Here is an 18,416-nt window from a genome sequence, read left to right on the forward strand (position 1 = left end):
TTTACTCCGGCTGCCTGCATACTGAGATGTGCCTCTTTTAATCATCAACTATGTGACTTGCTAAATGTTGTACCTTCATTAAATTTAACTATATTGCTACACTTCAAGGTGCCTCTCTTCTTCTCTTTTATACTCGGTTGCTTCTGTTGGATTTTGCTTTTAATCCTCATGTGGAGGCTGCCATTTGTGGATGAACATTTCATGGTTACACAACCAATCACATTGCTATAATCTTTTTATATAGACTATAAACTCAAGGACCTATGAATAAATGGTTGTGGAACAAATCTTTTGAGTTTCCATTATTTCTTATGGGGAAATTTGCTTTGATATACAAGTGCTTTGGATTACAAGCATGTTTCTGGAAGAAATTATGCTTGCAATCCGAGGTTTTACTGTATATCTATATTTCATCTGGATGTATTTCTTATGTATATATTCCTAGTTATTTCATCCCCAATAGCCGCCTCTGCGTCTGCCTGACCCAAGTCATTTCCTAGACAGCTATTCGACTGTCTTATATCATCTGGTAAAGAGAACATCTGTACAGCCGATTTTAGATGAAAGCTATATAAAAACTGTCTTTGTAAGAGGAAATCAAAGAAACACTGCTCCTTTTTTTACAGATTTGCCCATCCAGAAGGATGAATTACTGATGGAGATACAGCAGAGATTGGAGTGAAGGACCTGCAAGGAATGGAGTTTAGGTGCAGTGAGAAGTACAGCATTTGAAGATGTTTAAATGTGCCTCATGGATCTGCCTAGAACTTTTCCTTTTGTTCTATATGAACTGCCTCCAAATAATACCAGGATTACCCAGTGCCCCAGACTACCTACAGCGTGGTTGGCAGAGACTGTTAGAGGAAGGAGAAAGCTGCTTAGACTGTAAGCCCGAAGAATGTCCTCAACCCAGAGGATGCCTTGCTGGGGTGGTAAGGGACACTTGTGACTGCTGCTTGGAATGTGCCAACTTGGAAGGGCAGATATGTGATCTGGATAACACCAACCACTTCTATGGGAAGTGTGGGGATAACCTGGAATGCCAGCTGGACATGGGAGACCTGAGGCATGGAGAGGTCCCGGAACCTCAGTGTGTCTGCTTATCTAACACAGCTGTGTGTGGGTCTGATGGCAAGACCTATCCCCAGCTGTGCAAATTCCAGGAGATGTCCAGGGCTCAGCCAGAGAGAAATCTGACGGTTGTACATGAGGGGCCATGCGAATCAGGTATAGTAAACACATTGTGATTTGTTTACCATGGAAATACAATCGAGTGCTCAAATGCAAGTACCAGCTTCTCAATTTGTTTAGAAATACTTAACCTAAGACCCCATGCACACTGGAGCTCATAAACTGCAGTTTATTGGAGTTTGGGCATTTTTTTTTTTAAATCTCATAAACTCCACTCCATGTTAGCCTATGTGTCCATGTGCGTTTTTTTAGCTTTAATGAGCAGTGGAGTTTATGGGCTTTTTTTCTGAACGCCAGAAATTTGCGTTCAAAGTGCCGTTTTTCACTGCCAAAAAACGGCATAGTGTTCGGCATTCTATTTTTTCAATGCATTGTGGGAGTTTGGAATGCACTGTGGGATTTTTGGAGTGTCCTCTGTGTATTTTTATTGAAAACGTCCATAAACGCTAACGCTAATAAACGCTAGTACAAAACGCTGTTAAAAGCACGTTTTTCAACCAGTGTTTTCTGCCAGCAATCTGGCGTCCAGAAAAAGCTTTTTTGAGCTTCAAGAGGAAGTAAACCCTGATGAGTTTACTTCCTCTTTCATTCCCTGCAAAGGCAAAGCATAATGGACTACTATGCATCGCATAGTAGCCCATTATGTGTCACTTACCTGACACAGGAGCCAGTGAAGTCGTCGCTGTCCCCTGTAGTACGCGGCATCCATCTTGTTGGTGGGGTCTCGCAGCTCCGCCGCTGTCATTCGGCGAAGCCGCGATGACGTCACCCCCGCGCATGCGCACGGGAGCCGACACGTGCGGCAGCTTCGTCGCTGAGAATGCCGCGCTCAGTGCGCCTGCGCGCCGCTGTCTACGGCGCATGCGCCGTAGACAGCGGTGCCCGTTTTCGGGCAAATATCTCCTAAACCATATAGGTTTAGGAGATATTGCTTGGACCTACAGGTAAGCCTTAATCTAGGCTTACCTGTAGGTCAAAGTGGTTTGTAAGGGTTTACAACCACTTTCAGTGTGCATGGAGCCTAAAACTGAGCAGAGAGTGAAATCATCTGCACACTGTATCTAATGAATCAGGTACACAGTTTCTAAATAAGTCATCTTTATTTATGTGGCATTAAAGGATAAGTTCACGTTTTAGAAAAAATAATAAATACTCATTTTTTTCTTTAGAGCTTTTAAAGCATTGCACCAGTGACCATACAGGTCTCCAGCAGATCTGACAGTGTATCTGTGTGTCCATACAGGCAAGCATATACAATGTGACAGGAAAAGAGAATGAACTACCACAGCACTCTGCAAAGGCTGCTGGACCTTGTAGTTTTCCCTTGTCGTTTTTTGCCCATGTTTTTTCAAATTGTTACTGCTAGCGAGGGTGTGGGGGAGATCCCTGTTAGCTGTCAGATCAGAGGTGTGGGGGCCGGTCCATTTGTAACATGTTCCATCCAGAATATGCGTATAACATGTTATGAAAGTTTTTTTTCTGCCAGTAAACACTTCCTCTTTCTTGTCTGGTAAAATGCCTAGGCTTTTGACATCGAGCACAGCTCTCACTCTATGAGAGTTTGCCAGGAGGGGGGGGGGGGGAGGTGAGTCATAAGAGGGCCAATGAGAGCTGCAGAGCTATAGGTGTGTCTGTGTAAATCCAGGAAGTGAACAGGCAGCAGCTTCAGCTGCCCACAATTAAAATGGTTGCAGCCACACTTAGTGGAGGGAGATTTCTGCAGCATATTTGGCAAGTACAGAATCACAGTATATATAAAATGATATGCAAAGTGGTTGGAGGGAAGCTTCAGAATGGCAAAGATGTCTTTACAATTTACAAATTATGTGAGCAGACAAAGCCTATTTTTTACACTTGGTATTTACAAGTTAAAATGATTTTTTTTTTTTTGCTAGAAAATTACTTAGAACCCCCAAAGAATCTATATATTTTTTTCAGACACCCTAGAAAATACAATGGCAGTCGTTGCAATACTTTGCCACACTGTATTTGCTCAGCGGTCTTACAAACGCAATTTTTTGGGGAAACGTTTTTTGAATAAAAAAATAAGAAATCAGTAAAGTTAGCCCAATTTCTTTCTATATTGTGAAAGATAATATTTCACGGAGTAAATTGATAACCGACATGTCATGCTTTAAAATTGCGCGGCCTCTCGTGGAATGGCAGCAAACTTTGACGCTTAAAAATCTCCATAGGTGACGTTTAAAAATGTCTACAGGTTACCAGTTTTGAGTTACAGAGGAGGTCTTTTGCTATAATTATTGCTCTTGCTCTAGCGATACCTCACATGTGTGGTTTGAACACCATTTACATATGAGGGACAGGGCACTTTAAAAAAAAAAAAAATCTTATTTATTTGATTTTGTAATCTTTTATTTTTACACTGACCCTTAAAAAAAATATTTTTTGGAAACATCCCTTGTAATAGAAAAAAAGCATTACATGACCTCTTTAATTTGAGATTTGGGGTCAAAAAGACCTCAGATCTTACATTTACACTTAAAAGCAATAAAAAAAAAAATGTCCCTTTAAGGCTGTTGGACAGAAGCGACGATTGACCTTGCTTCCTTCATCCAATGGCATAGAGTCAAGTGGAGACCATCATTCCCTCACTTGACTTCCTGTCCATCAGGGGAAAGGATTGTAGACATGTGCAGTTCATTTCGAATTAAAATTCGGACAAATTTTCAAAATTACAATAGTACCGAATTTAAAGTGGTTGTAAACTGATTACAACCACTTTAACCACTTTCAGACTGGACCAATTTGCTGGTCAAAGACCAGACCACTTTTTGCGATTCGGCACTGCGTCGCTTTAACTGACAATTGCGCGGTCGTGCGACGTGGCTCCCAAACAAAATTAACGTCCTTTTTTTCCCACAAATAGAGCTTTCTTTTGGTGGTATTTGATCACCCCTGCGGTTTTTATTTTTTGCGCTATAAACAAAAATAGAGCGATAATTTTGAAAAAAATGCATTATTTTTTACTTTTTGTAATAATAAATATCCCCCAAAAATATATAAAAAAACATTTTTTTCCCTCAGTTTAGGCCGATACGTATTCTTCTACATATTTTTGGTAAAAAAAATCGCAATAAGCGATTATTGATTGGTTTGCGCAAAAGTTATAGCGTTTACAAAATAGGGATAGTTTTATATCATTTTTATTAATAATTTTTTATTATTTTTTTTTTTTACTAGTAATGGCGGCGATCTGCGATTTTTATTGTGACTGCGACATTGTGGGGGACCCATCGGACATTTTTGACACATTTTGGGACCATTGTCATTTATACAGTAATCACTGCTATATAAATGCAGTGATTCCTGTGTAAATGACACTGGCAGTGAAAGGGTTAACCAGTGGGTGGCAGTGTAGGGATTAAGTGTTCCTAGGGGTGTGTTACTAACTGTGGGGGGGTTGGGCTGTCATTTAGTGTACACTGATCTCTGCTCCAATCACATGGAGCAGAGATCAGCGTCACTAGTTGCTAGGCAGAATGGGAAAATGTTGTTTATACAGCATTTCCTCCATTCGGCCGCTCCGTGAGACGATCGCGGGGATGCCCGCGGCGATCGAGTCCGCGGGTCCCGCGACCGGACTCACGGGGGTCCCGACCAGCGCGGGAGCGCGCCGCCGGCGGCGCGCTCCCGATGGCACGGCGGCCACGAATATTGGACGTACATGTACGCCAATATGCCTGCCCGTGCCATTCTGTCGAGGTACATCGTCGTGCGCTGGTCGGGAAGTGGTTAACCTACAGGTAAGCCTAGATTAAGGCTTACCTGTAGGTGCAAGAAACATCTCTCAAACCTAAAAGGTTTAGGAGATATTTGCAGAAATGTCAGCACCAATGTCTACGGAGCATGCACCATAGACATAGGGCACAGGGGCACTGTGCGTGCCGTTTCTAACGGTGATCATGCCATTAGTGGCGGCTCCAGTGCGCATGTGCAGGAGTGACGTCATCGCTGCTCCGGCCAGTCACAGCGTTGGAGCAGCGGTACACTGAAGACACAACGAGTCAACATGTCGGCGATGGAGGAGGTAAACGAGGGTCGCTTCGGGGGCCTTGATCTCAAGTAAGTAATTCATAATGAGCTAGTATGCTATGCATACTAGCTCATCATGCCTTTGTCCTGCAGGGTGTTTATTTTTTATTTTTTTTAAAGAGAGAGTTTACTTCCTCTTTAAAATGAATCCCGAAATAATGGAAAAACATTCGGGCGAAAATCGAATTTGAAATGTTTTCAAATACTTTTCGAATTTGAATAGTTTTCCAGTTTCCAAAGAGAATAAAATAGAAAATAAAAGGAATAGAATAGAGAAAAAAAGAATAGACTAGAAAATAATAACAGAAAATAAAAGACAAGAACATAATAGAGTAAAAAAGAACAAAATAGAATAGAAAATAAAAACAATAGAATAGAATAGAAACAAATAAAATAGAATTACATAGACGATAACCATCTTCTGAAATTCGAATTTCAAATAGAATACATTTGACTAGAATAGAAAAGAATAGAATAGACTATAATGGACTAGAATTAAAAAAAAAACAATATAATAAAGTAGAATAAAACGAATATAACCATTTCCCAAAAGTCAAATAGAATCAATTTGAATTTTAATACAATAGAAAAGAATAAAAAATAACAGAATAGTATAGAAGAAAACAATAGAACCATCTTCTGAAATTTGAATTTTGAATAGAATACATTTGAATAGAAAATAATAGAATAGAAAAGAAAATAGAAAAAAAAAAGAATATAATAAAAAAACAAAAAACAATAGAATAGATTAGAATAGAAAGAATATAACCATTTCCCAAAATTCAAATAATGAGTCAATTCGAATTTGAATAGAAAATAATAATTAGAATAGGAAGATGGTTATGTTAATTCTATTCTTTTGTTTTTTTCTATACTATTGTGCTATTTTCTATTCTACTCTATGCTGTTCTATTCTATTCAAAGTGAAGTGATTCTATTTGGAAATGGTTATATTATTTATATTCTATTCTATTTTTTTATTCCATTCTTTTCTATTTAAATTTCAGCTGATTGTTATCTATTTTATTCTTTTTATTCGATTCTGTTCCATTCTATTCTGTTTTTATTTTCTATCCTATTTTGTTCTGTTTTACTCTATTATATTATATTCCTTTATTTTCTATTCTATTTTATTCTCTTTAGAAATTGGAAAACGATTTGAATTTGAAAACTATTCGAATTTGATTTGAAAACGTTTTGAATCGATCCGAAAATGAATAAACAAAACTAATTCCGAAAACAAATCAAACAAAATTAAATAGGGCTGTGGATATTAAAGATTAATTCCTCGATTAATCGATTCATTTTTTTGATCGATCAAAATTCTTTTGATCGGTACTTACCTTTCCGCCGGCTTTAGGGTCTTCAGGGAGTTCCGTCGGAGATGCGGTGACGTCACGGACATCAACGTCACTGGACTCCTCCCCCCCTTCCCCAAGTGCCTCCGTCTGCTAACAAAGGGAAGGGGGAGGAGTCCGGTGACGCTGAAGTTCTGATTGAACGTAACGCGTATGGGGAGGAGCTACGCATGATACACTCGCTGCTGCCGTACGGAACTAACACGATTGTCAGCTTTACATGCTGTGTTTTTATCATCTTTATAATGCACAGAAGTCCATGCCGTAAGGTGAGAGTGATTAGTTAGACCAGAGGTGGAGGGATTGACACACTACTGTGGGAAAAAAAAATGACTTACGTCAGTGCTACAGTTTGAATTTAAAACGTATTTGTGTGAACTGTGAAGTTAAGTCATGGATTGTGGAAACTAAATAGTGTGAGGTGATTGTATATAGTGTATACCATATTTACCATTGAATAATGCAGAGTTGTAATGCAAGAAGATCAGCTAAAAGTAGTTGGATCTGTATGTGTGTTATAATTAATCAAAATTAGTTAATTAATCGATTTAAAAAAATCGATTAATCGAACACGAAAATTGTAATCAGCAACAGCCCTAGAATTTAACTAAACAAATTTTATGTAAATAACGAAATGAAACAAAACAATTTTTTTCGTTTTTGTCTATTGAATCATCTCGGCCACTATGGATGGCTCTGGGACACAGCGAGAGGGGGGGGGGGGTAGCACCTCTCTCGCGGCTGATGAAAGTGAATCTACATATTTTTGGTAAAAAAAAAAATCGCAATAAGTGTAGATTGATTGGTTTGCGGAAAAGTTATAGCATCTACAAAATAGGTGATAGATTTATTTCATTTTTATTATGTTATTTTTTTTATTTTTATACTAGTAATGGTGGTGATCTGCGATTTTTTTTTTTAATCGTGACTGTGACATTGCGGCAGACACATCAGACATTTTTTACACTATTTTGGGACCATTCACATTTATACAGCGATCAGTGCTATAAAAATGAACTGATTACTGTATAAATGTCACTGGCAGGGAAGGGGGTTAACACTAGGGGGCGATCAAGGGGTTAAATGTGTTACCTAGGGAGTGATTCTAACTGTAGGAGGAGAGAAATAACAAGGGGAGGAAACCGATCGGTGTTCTTCTGTACTAGGAACACACAATTGGTCTCCTCTCCCCTGACAGGACGTGGATCTGTGTTTACACACACAGATCTATGCCCCGGGCTCTGTTACCGGCAATCGTGGGTGCCCGGCAGACATCGTGGGTTCTGGGAGTGCGTGCAACCTAGATGGCCAGGAAGCGCAGGACGTCATATGATGGGAGATCCCTTCCGCGGACGTGACTATGGGCATGAAGTGGTTAAAAAGCAAATATCCCTAAAAAGTTTCTTTCTAGTTTTGTTAAAGCCCAACCCCCGGAACAATTTTTTTCCCCCATGCAGTGGGTTTGTGCCCGCACTGCATGGGTCAGCTGCTCATTTTTTCTTGGGGTGAGCACAGAGTTCATACTCACCTAATCCGCTCATCTTCTGGAAATGTCCGCCACTCCTGCTTCCCCCCAGCGGTGGACTGTTCCTGTCTATGGAGCATGCTCTGAGTGTGCTGATGTCAGGAACAGTCCATTTTCAAGCGTGGGGGTGCCAGACAAGTCTTGTGCGAGGAGGATTAATGAGTCAGGTAAGTATTTCTCTGCTGTCCTCTCTCCTATAACAAAACTAGCAGTTAACCTATGCAGTGCCACTGCATGGGGGGAAAGCTAATTTGCCCCGGAGTTCTGCTTTAAGATGCTTTTATATCTTGTATATGGTAGATGATATCGCTATTGCTGTAGCATAAATAGCAAGGATCCATAAACTGTATAGAAGGGCAATAGAACACTTTATCCACTCTACACATTCCTTTGTACAAGACATAAAAAAGCAAAGGCAAGGTCTGAGATTTATAAGCTTTTAGGTGAAAATGTTCTTTTATGTAAGCCTAAGTTTTAGATTTAGGGGCCTTTTAAAAAGAGCAGAGGTCTTCATGTAGATTATCCTCAGGAGTAAAACATGCTTTTATGAACCATTTTACTACCTGCCGACCAAAAGAAAACAGTGATTAATTTATGGCGGTATATATATTGTTTTTTTACCTATCAGGGTTCACCGCTAACACATAATTAGTAACAGATCGTACCTCACAAAACTTCACTTTGTTCAGTCCTCCTTTAGGAATCATATAAAATGAGGAGTTCAAAACAGTAGCTGCTTGTCAATCAATGTACTTATAGTATTTGATATTTTTCTAATATGTGTAAAATATACAATGAATCTAGGCCACATATTTCATTTAACAAGGGAAATGGTGCTTTCAGTGTGAAATACCCAGTGTCTGCAAAATATAAAAATAGAAAAAAAAAAAAACCCTCACATCTACTCATCATTCTAATCGCTTGCAGATGTAGAATTGTAAATTCCTAGCACTTTCTCTGGGCTGGCTTTTCAATTTCAGTAACGTCAGTGAGGCCAGAAGTAAGCTGGAGTCAGGAATCAGCCATGCACGTGTGATCTGCACTCCAAAATATGAATGGTCAGGAGGAACAGCTAATATGCAGTGGTCCTAACTTACTAAAGCTGGCCATACACCATACAATTTTCTTATTCAATTTCCTTTAGATTTACCGTCAACTGTGTAGTACAGGGGCCTGTCTGATTGCACATAAGTTGAAAATGTTTAGATTTGACCTCATATTATATGGTTTTGGTAAATCTAAAGGAAATCTATAGAAGAAAATTGTATAATGTATGGCTAGCATAAGGCCAAGTAGGCATATAGCCCTATGGTATGCGTGTATCAGACAAGTGTACAGACAATGAACATGAGCCCTGAACCTATATAGCAAATTGTGATGCTCAATGCAAACAGTACCGTCCTAGGTTACCATTCACATAGAACATCCAAATAAAGCTGCTTTCATGCTTTCTGTCCAATAAAATACTGTAAGGCCTTATGCACATTGGGCGTTTAGCCCAGATGCATAAGGTTTAGGCTCCATGCACACTGGCGCTCATAAACTGCAGTTTATTGGAGTTTGGGCATTTTTTTTAAAAGCCCATAAAGTCCACTCTATGTTAGCCTATGTGCCCATGCACATATGGACATTTTTTAACTTTAATGAGCAGTGGAGTTTATGGGCTTTTTTCTGAATGCCGGAAATTTGCGTTCAAAGTGCCGTTTTTCACCGCTAAAAAACGACAAACGCTCATAAACACGCGTAAATTAGTGTTCGGCATTCTATTTTTTCAAAGCATTGTGGGAGTTTGGAATGCACTGTGGGATTTTTGGTGTGTCCTCTGTGTATTTTTATTGAAAACGCCCATAAACGCTAGTACAAAACGCTGTTAAAAGCAGGTTCTTCAATCAGCATTTTCTGCCAGCAATCTGGCGTCCAGAAAAAGCTTTTTTGAGCTTCAGTGTGAATGGAGCCTTAGGTGTGGGTGGTGGGCATAGGTGCACCATATAGCCCTATAAGTGGCTGACAGCTCCTGCAGCTAGATGTGGCTGCACTGTGCACCTGGTGGCACTTATATGTATGTGGTCAGGGGTGAATGCCCAGAATGCACGTTGTATAGTATATATATAGAATGCAGTGAGTATAATATATATATATATATATATATATATATATATATATATATATATATTGTGCCAACAGTTTTCACAATGTTTTTCATATTGTACATTCACATCAGTCCCTGGCCTCAACAATCTAAACTCCCTATCTCACATGCATACATCTACCAGGGCCAGTTTAGAAAGGTGCCACTAAAGCTACCAGCGTGTCTTGAAATGGGGGATGAAATCGGAGAAATACCCGCACAAGCACAGGGAGAACCTTCATACTCCAATCAGGTAGTGTTCTGGTTGAGTTTCAAGCCTAGGACCCTATTATTGCAAGGCAGAAATGCTAACAGCCACTGTGCTGCCCTATATTGTCCTTCATTGACCTTGAAGCACAATATAATACATGACCACCCTTGTTTTACATATGATATTTGAAATGGTTTAGAAAGAGGCAGCTCTACTTTATATTATGTATGCAGAACTAAACTTAAAATCTACATCTGCAATAAACGATTAGGGACTCATGTATATGCGGGGGTTGGAGGAGAAGTAGGTATAGAGCATAGCTTTAGTTGTTGCCATTAAAAGGGGATTCAAGGAGTTCCGGGTCCCATGTTCTAATCAGAGACACCAGAATCTGTAGTCTGATTCTAGGGTCCAGGTGTTGGTCATGTGGCATATACCTACAGCTTCACTAGATTCTCTTGTGTGGAATGAGAAACCAGATCCCAATCTGGCTTCAACACCCCTTCCCTACCCAATACCACCATAATTATTTAAAGCAGAGTCAAATTAACTTAATCTAAGTCTGCTTTGTTAAACTATTGCACTCAAAAGTGCCATTTCAAACAGTGGACACTGGTGGCCTGCAACATCCACTAGCTATTGTAACCTCTCAGGGACTCTAGCAACAAGAGCTCTGCTCCAATTATATTCAGGTGCTTTAAATGGACTATATTGTCTTTAATTAAGGACCCAGCTGACTGATTGGGATCAGGTTTGATAGTAAAGATGGCCATACACCATACAATTTTCTTATTTAATTTCCTTTAGATTTACCTTCAACTGTGTAGTACAAGGGCCTGCCTGATTGCAAACAAACTGAAAGTGTTTAGATTTGACCTCATATTATATGGTTTTGGTAAATCTAAAGGAAATCTATAGAAAAAAATTGTATAATGTATGGCCAGCCCAAGATTGTAGCTGGCCTTGGTTTTATACCACTGGTATACATACTTTTACATAGCACTTGTGAGAGGTCATAGAACAATCTACTACAGCCCCTGTCTCCCAAATGAGCTCACAATCTAATGTTTAGATCACACACACATTTGCACACTTTTTTTGTGCAGGAAGTCAAATACCTATCAGTACAGTAAATAATCCATGCAAGTTGTGTCAGTTTTAGTTTTAATCCCAGGACAAGAGATGATTAAACTACCGTATATACTCGAGTATAGGCCGACCCGAATATAAGCCGAGGCCCCCAATTTACCCCCAAAAAAACTGGCAAACTTATTGACTCGTGTATAAGCCGAGGGTGAGACATGCCTGTCCATCCCTGTGTGTGTGTCCGTCCCTGTGTGTCCGTCCATCCCTGTGTGTCCGTCCATCCCTGTGTGTGTGTGTGTGTGTCCATCCATCCATCCATCCCTGTGTGTGTGTGTGTCCATCCATCCATCCATCCCTGTGTGTGTGTGTGTCCATCCATCCATCCATCCCTGTGTGTGTGTGTCTCCATCCATCCATCCATCCCTGTGTGTGTGTGTCTCCATCCATCCATCCATCCCTGTGTGTGTGTGTCTCCATCCATCCATCCATCCCTGTGTGTGTGTGTGTCTCCATCCATCCATCCCTGTGTGTGTGTGTCCATGTGTGTGTGTGTGTGTGTGTGTGTGTGTGTGTGTGTGTCCAGCCTACCTGTGTCCCGAGCCTCTGTCCCGTGCCTTGCCTCCTTGCCTCCGTCCCGTGCCGTGCCTTGCCTCCTTGCCTCCGTCCCGTGCCGTGCCTTGCCTCCTTGCCTCCGTCCCGTGCCGTGCCTTGCCTCCTTGCCTCCGTCCCGTGCCGTGCCTTGCCTCCTTGCCTCCGTCCCGTGTCGTGCCTTGCCTCCGTCCCGTCCCGTGCCGTGCCTTGCCTCCGTCCCGTGCCTTGCCAGGATCGCCGCTCTTCGTCGGCGCCTCGGCGGACATACTACAATTCGAAAGCCGCGCCTCCGCCTTCGCCTGTGATCGTCTCATCCTCGTACTACGGACGAGGATGAGACGATGTCAGTGATAGGCGGAACACAGGCTGCTGGGAAATTCAGTGTTCCGCCTATCACAGGCGGAGGCGGAGGCGGAGGCGCGGCTTTCGAATTGTAGTATGTCCGCCGTCTGTCTGCTCGATACGCTGATCGAGCAGTCAGACGGCGATGACTCGAGTATAAGCCGAGGGGGGCACTTTCAGCCTCAAAAAAGAGGCTGAAAATCTCGGCTTATACTCGAGTATATACGGTATCTGTTCTGGGCAAAAGGGGCCACTTACCATTATTATATTGTCTGTTATACAGTACATTGCTAATAACAAAACAACTAATTATCAGACAGAGATTGTGTTATTGCAACAATGATGTTGACCATATTGGCATTTAAAGAGATTTTGAAATTAACTAAAAATTTCCCCCCTCCCATTCCTGTATTCATCTTCTATCTTAAACGAACAGCTTCTACATACGCTGACACTTGTATGCTTGAGGGTGCCCATAAACAAAATCTTTATTCAGGACCCAGCATTTTTAAAATACTCTGTTCTTTAAAAAAGTCTGTAAATGATCCTTGCTCAGCCTGGCCATATTTGAAATTGTCTGAGCCAGTGTTGCCAACCTATCAGATTGAAATTTACTGGCACAACACCAAAAATTTACTGGCACAGCCAAGTTTTTTACTGGCATTTCCAAAAGTGAAAAAAATGACTGTTTTAAGTGTAAATGTCAGTATTTGGGCTACAAATAAGTACAATATGCAATTAGCATAATGACTTCAGGTAGATAATAAGGCAAAAAACATATTTCTTATTTTATTTCCGATATAGTAAGTAGCTCAGGGACAGGACTCAGGAGGGTAAGAAATTTGATTGGATCAGGCACACACATGAAACTGACTCTCACAATGACAATGACAGAAGTGCGCAACAGCACAGATCACCGGTACGACACGCCCCCTCCTGAGTCACAGTGACAGTCTCTCTCCAAGCCAGGTGGTCCCTCCAGTCCACACAGCACTGACAGTCCGGCTCCTGGCCTGCACACTTGGCTCTGGCTGGTCTGCTTGGCTCCCTCGCACTATAAGATCACACGACATGCTCCGGCACCACCTCCGCCAGAGTCACCCGAACACAGTGTAGCAGGCACTCTGATGGTCTGGGCTGGTTCCAGACTGAGCTGAGAGTCACAGCCCTATTTTTTACTGGCAACCTTTTCCTTTTATTGGCAGGATAGAATTGCCTATTTTTTACTGGCTGCCAGTAAAAATACTGACGGTTGGCAACACTGGTCTGAGCAAACAACTCCTGTAAACCAGGGGTACCCAACCTTTTGAAGAGCAAGGGCCACTTAAGCAACTTGATAACCGGTCGCGGTGCACAATGAGTGGACTCTGCTTACGCAGAGTGAAAGTGACAGGCAGAGTACATTTGGTATCACTCCGCCTGTGACAGGGGGCTGTGCTTCACAGGAAGCAGGGCCTTATGCCTGTTTCGCCTTGCATCCCCTACCGTCGCTTTCATTCACAACGCTGATGCTCTGAAATTGCCAACCAGCCATCCCAGAGCAGGAGGTCGAGGGCCACATCAGAGGGCTCCACGGGCCACAGGTTGGGCACCCCTGCTGTAGACCAAAAGGGCTACAGGCTTTGCAGTAACTTTTAACAACCTTAGCTAGTTTTGCAATGTACTGTAAACTGAAACGATGGGTTGCTCCACATTTTTTAGCCCCATTGTTGCTCCTTGTGCTTCCTTATTAAAAACATATTCATGTTTCTATGTAAAAATAGGTGCATGGAATCAAACAATATAATGATGTCTATCTATCTCCCAAACCTTTAGTTTCCCTTTTAACTTCAGAAACTGAACTAAAATTCTTAGCTACTTAAAGGGCGATACTCGTCTACAAGGGTGTAATTATAGGTCATTGGACCCAATGGCAAAAGTTTAAGCTGTTTACACTACTATTGACCAGTGATGTGGATATACAGTAATTTACCAGAGAACAGAGCAGAAGTAAGGAGAATTAATGTTCAATTTTATTTTTCCAGCGTACTAGTCACTCCCTAGTCTTTTTTTTAGCATAAACGGATCATTTTAGGGATATAAGATCTTAGCGCCTTGGTCTATACAAGCAGGTGCTGAAATAGGTGCTGTGGTAGTCAGTTAAAATAGGGAGCTATTATAATAACAACCATAATGGTATTTTATATAACTACATAATTGTTAGTACTACTATACACAATTACTTTATAACCCTAATAAAAAAATTCTTTCAAATTTGGCTTTTATGCAGAACTACAGATCTCAAATATCATGAGTTTTATAGAAAGTAAACAAATGCTGTTGCTGCACTAAGAAAACAAGGGGGAGCTGGGACTATCAAAGATTCTAAAGCAGGGGTCTCAAACTGGCGGCCCTCCAGCTGTTGCAAAACTACAAGTCCCATGAGGCATTGCAAGGCTGACAGGTACAAGCACGACTCCCACAGGCAGAGGCATGATGGGACTTGTAGTTTTGCAACAGCTGGAGGGCCGCCAGTTTGAGACCCCTGTTCTAAAGGCTCCTTCTGTGCATCTGACATTAGCTTTTCCTGACCGGATACTTTACAGCGGGACAAGGCCAACGTCAACTACAACATCTCCAATGCCTAATGATCCAGTACACACACATAAAGTGTCTATGTTTAAGCCTCCCAACCCAAGGCCCCATAGCAGAGGCACGGGCTGCTATGACTATATTTGTACCACTGGATTGCTATAGAAATTCAGTGCTGGTTATAATACCCAGAGATGAATTTCTGACCTACAATCAGACCTAAAATCTCATCACATGATTGCCCATATAAATATTTAGGCCTCATTACAAACCACTTCCTGATAGCCAATTTAGGTAATCTGTGATAACACCCTGCAATGTGTTTGCCGGATTTTGTGGGAGATAGCTTCCAACTACAGTAAATTCAAATACAGCCCAAGTAAACTTACATAACCTTACGGAGAAGAGCCACACAGTAAAAATGCTTTACTTCCACTGTACAGGAAATGTTTCTTGCCAAATCCTAAATATATTCTGTGACTTTTCTGCAGCACCACAGATCCTTACCCCACCCTATGATAACTGGAATGTTACTGGAAAGGATGCTATATTTGGCTGTGAAGTCTTTGCCTATCCCATGGCATCTATTGAATGGAAGAAGGAGGGTTCCGAGATGCTGCTACCAGGCGATGATCCTCACATTTCAGTCCAGGTATTTAAATGTCAAATTATACAGTTGTTTCTGCCATCCGATTTTATTATGCATACACAAGCAAATTCCACATAAAAGGCAAATGAACTGTGATAACATTTAAAATAGTTTTTCCTTATGTCATTGCTGCTGCGGTGTGGTTTGCTGTGGAGGATGCAACTAGGAAATGGTCAAAGGTTTTACAAATGCTGTTTTTTAACAGAAACAGGACAGACGTTCTGGAGTAGAGGTCTGATGCCTTTGGAAAACACAGTGATAGTCTTGAACTTCACAACAACCTGTTTTATTAACAGGCTAACCATCTATAAACAAAAAATGGCTCATACAGGATGGCTGCTATGGCCTTTTCCTTTCTAGTAGTCCTGAATCTGTAAATACATATACCTTACAAAGAAAAGCCACTGAGACAGCCTCAGATCTTTGGAAGTCACCTCTCCAACAAAGTAGGCTTTTTCTCAGCTATTACCCATGGCCAAAACAGCTGGTCCATCCTTTTCAATGAACCTTTTACTTTGATGAGGAAAAAGTAAAGGTTAATTTTACATTGGGCATGTGGCTAAGCTACAGACATTCAAGTATTTACTTATTCTTAAAACACCATAAATAAAGCTTTAAAACGTGTCCTCACTGAACTCGGTAACTTTAGGCATTATGGAGCACTTCATCCTCCAAGTTCATGCTAGAGGCACTGAAGACCGCTTCTGATTTTTTTAGCACCTTTAGATCACCCTGATTGTCCATAGGTTTGCGATAAAGCTGGGTTTTATTAATTTATTTTTATATTTATTCATTCAATCACTCATAAATGTAAAACTTTTAGTTCAGTCCCGATACAACAAGAGCTGCTTTTATAGCAACTCAGAAATAAAAAGGACAATATAACCTAAAATAGTACGTTATTTGGGAACAGCGGCCAAATAGCACTGCTAAAAGAACAGTAAAGCGCCACGCTTTACCGCTAACGCTGCCCGCAACTCAGTGTGAAAGGGCTCTAATAGCAAAATTAGAAAATTGGAACATACTATATGTAGCACTGACCTCCGAAGCAGCTGCTGGTTTTATTGAGCTTACGGTTACCTTCTTGACCTCTTCTCCGTCTAGGGGTTCCCGTGGTAGATGGCCCAAAGAAATGTGGAAGCTGACACTGAATCTTCTTTTGGGTTATTTATTTGAACCAGAAACTTTAGACAAAGGTAGAGGGTAGAGGGTTAGGATTAAGTTCAGATACTTTAGACTGCAAAAATGGAAAGTCTCTTATAGGAAAAATCCAGAGAATAGCAATTGTTTCACAGCTGGATTTTACAATCCCTGGATAGACCTTCTCTCACTAGGCCTAGCAGCCGGTAGGGTGTTAAGCAAAGTCTCTGCCACAGAGTTGAGCATAGGATATTTGAGAAAGTCTCTGCCACAGACTTGAGCGTTACTGAGGGACATAGACAAATTTTAAAGAGCTATCATACGGTACCAGTATCTCTCAGCCGATCCGGCGATACCGTATGAGTGTAGATCCATGTAGTGTCCTTCAACTAAGCCTCCAGGCTCCTTCAGAGAAGCCAGACTTGTGCACAGCCTTCTCCTGAAGAGTCCTCCCCTGGGGTTTCTCCAGTTGCTGGGCCTCTCCCTCGGATGAGACGGCACCAGTCCACCTTTGGATCAATTGGCCCCCGAAATCCATTCAGGCCTGTCCCTGCAGTTGCGTTGCCTCAGGCTAGCCAGCCCTGAGACTTGAAATGCATGGCTCCGCACCCCAGGCCAGGGGACCAGAACCAAACAGAAAATATTCTCTGGAACAGAACCCTGAAACACGTGATGTCAGTACCTTAAATACCACCTCCCACCTCTGCACAGCAGGAGAACACTCCCACTGGGCTGGTTCCAAAAGAACAGTGGCATTCAATACACCCAGCTAGACTGCGTTCTCAACCCTTCCCAGTGTTCTGGCAGATAGTGTCCTGCCATCATATAGTGTCTGCATGCGCAGTACACAGCAGACACTATCCGATGGGGGACCATATATGATAGGACACCGGCGGTGACAGAGACACCTGCGGTCAAAGGAGAACCCAGTGCAACCCAGCTAGACTGGTACTGAAACCAGAAATTTTGAAAATTAGCCCCAAAACCCAACTGTGGTTTCAGGAAAGTTAACTTTGTAAAAACCATAGCGCCTGCTCGTCAGGAGCCAGCGCTACATACAGAATCGTTCATCCTAATATATTATGACAGTAACACACTGAAAACATTATTTAAGTCAAAGTCTTGTCACTGATTAAAGAAATTCTAATTGCTGACCTTAGCTATTAATAATCTGGATACAGTGGGAAAAATAATTATTTGATTCCCTGCAGATTTTGCATAGGATGCATTAAGGTGAAAAAACACAACCCCTTTAATAAAAGCTGCAGATTTAAAACTATTAAAATGGCTTCTTAACAAAAAGCTTGTATAAGATTTTAGTGATTACATGTACTTTAAATTAAAACACTAACCTTTGTATTGGAAGTGTTTCAGTTTATATAATGAAGAGTATCCCTTACAATATTTTTCTATAAAGCAGAACTCCACTTTTGTTGAGAAAAAAGCATTCCCCTCTGGATGATCAATGTACATTACAAGGATTTTAACAAAACTTGTTGCAGATTCCTACCTTTTATTGATCTGAAGAAATCTGTGTGTGTGTGTGTGTCTGTGTCCATGTGGGAAAGTGA

The 18,416-nt window shown here is 41.2% G+C and overlaps 1 protein-coding gene across 1 annotated transcript in view; it reads left to right on the top strand.

The window, feature by feature from the left end:
* Nucleotides 1-18,416, top strand: part of KAZALD1 (Kazal type serine peptidase inhibitor domain 1) — an 87,076-nt gene that overhangs the window by 28,794 nt on the left and 39,866 nt on the right. Inside the window, exons 2-3 of the mRNA XM_077455330.1 lie at nucleotides 627-1,227; nucleotides 15,548-15,708. Of these exons, the coding sequence (XP_077311456.1) occupies nucleotides 735-1,227; nucleotides 15,548-15,708 (654 nt within the window). The 5' untranslated portion in view covers nucleotides 627-734. The remainder of the gene's footprint in view (nucleotides 1-626; nucleotides 1,228-15,547; nucleotides 15,709-18,416) is intronic.

The sequence above is a fragment of the Lithobates pipiens genome, unplaced genomic scaffold, assembly GCF_037356315.1.
Source record: "Lithobates pipiens isolate NorthernLeopardFrog02 unplaced genomic scaffold, aLitPip1_a1.2 Scaffold_25, whole genome shotgun sequence".
NCBI lineage: Eukaryota > Metazoa > Chordata > Amphibia > Anura > Ranidae > Lithobates > Lithobates pipiens.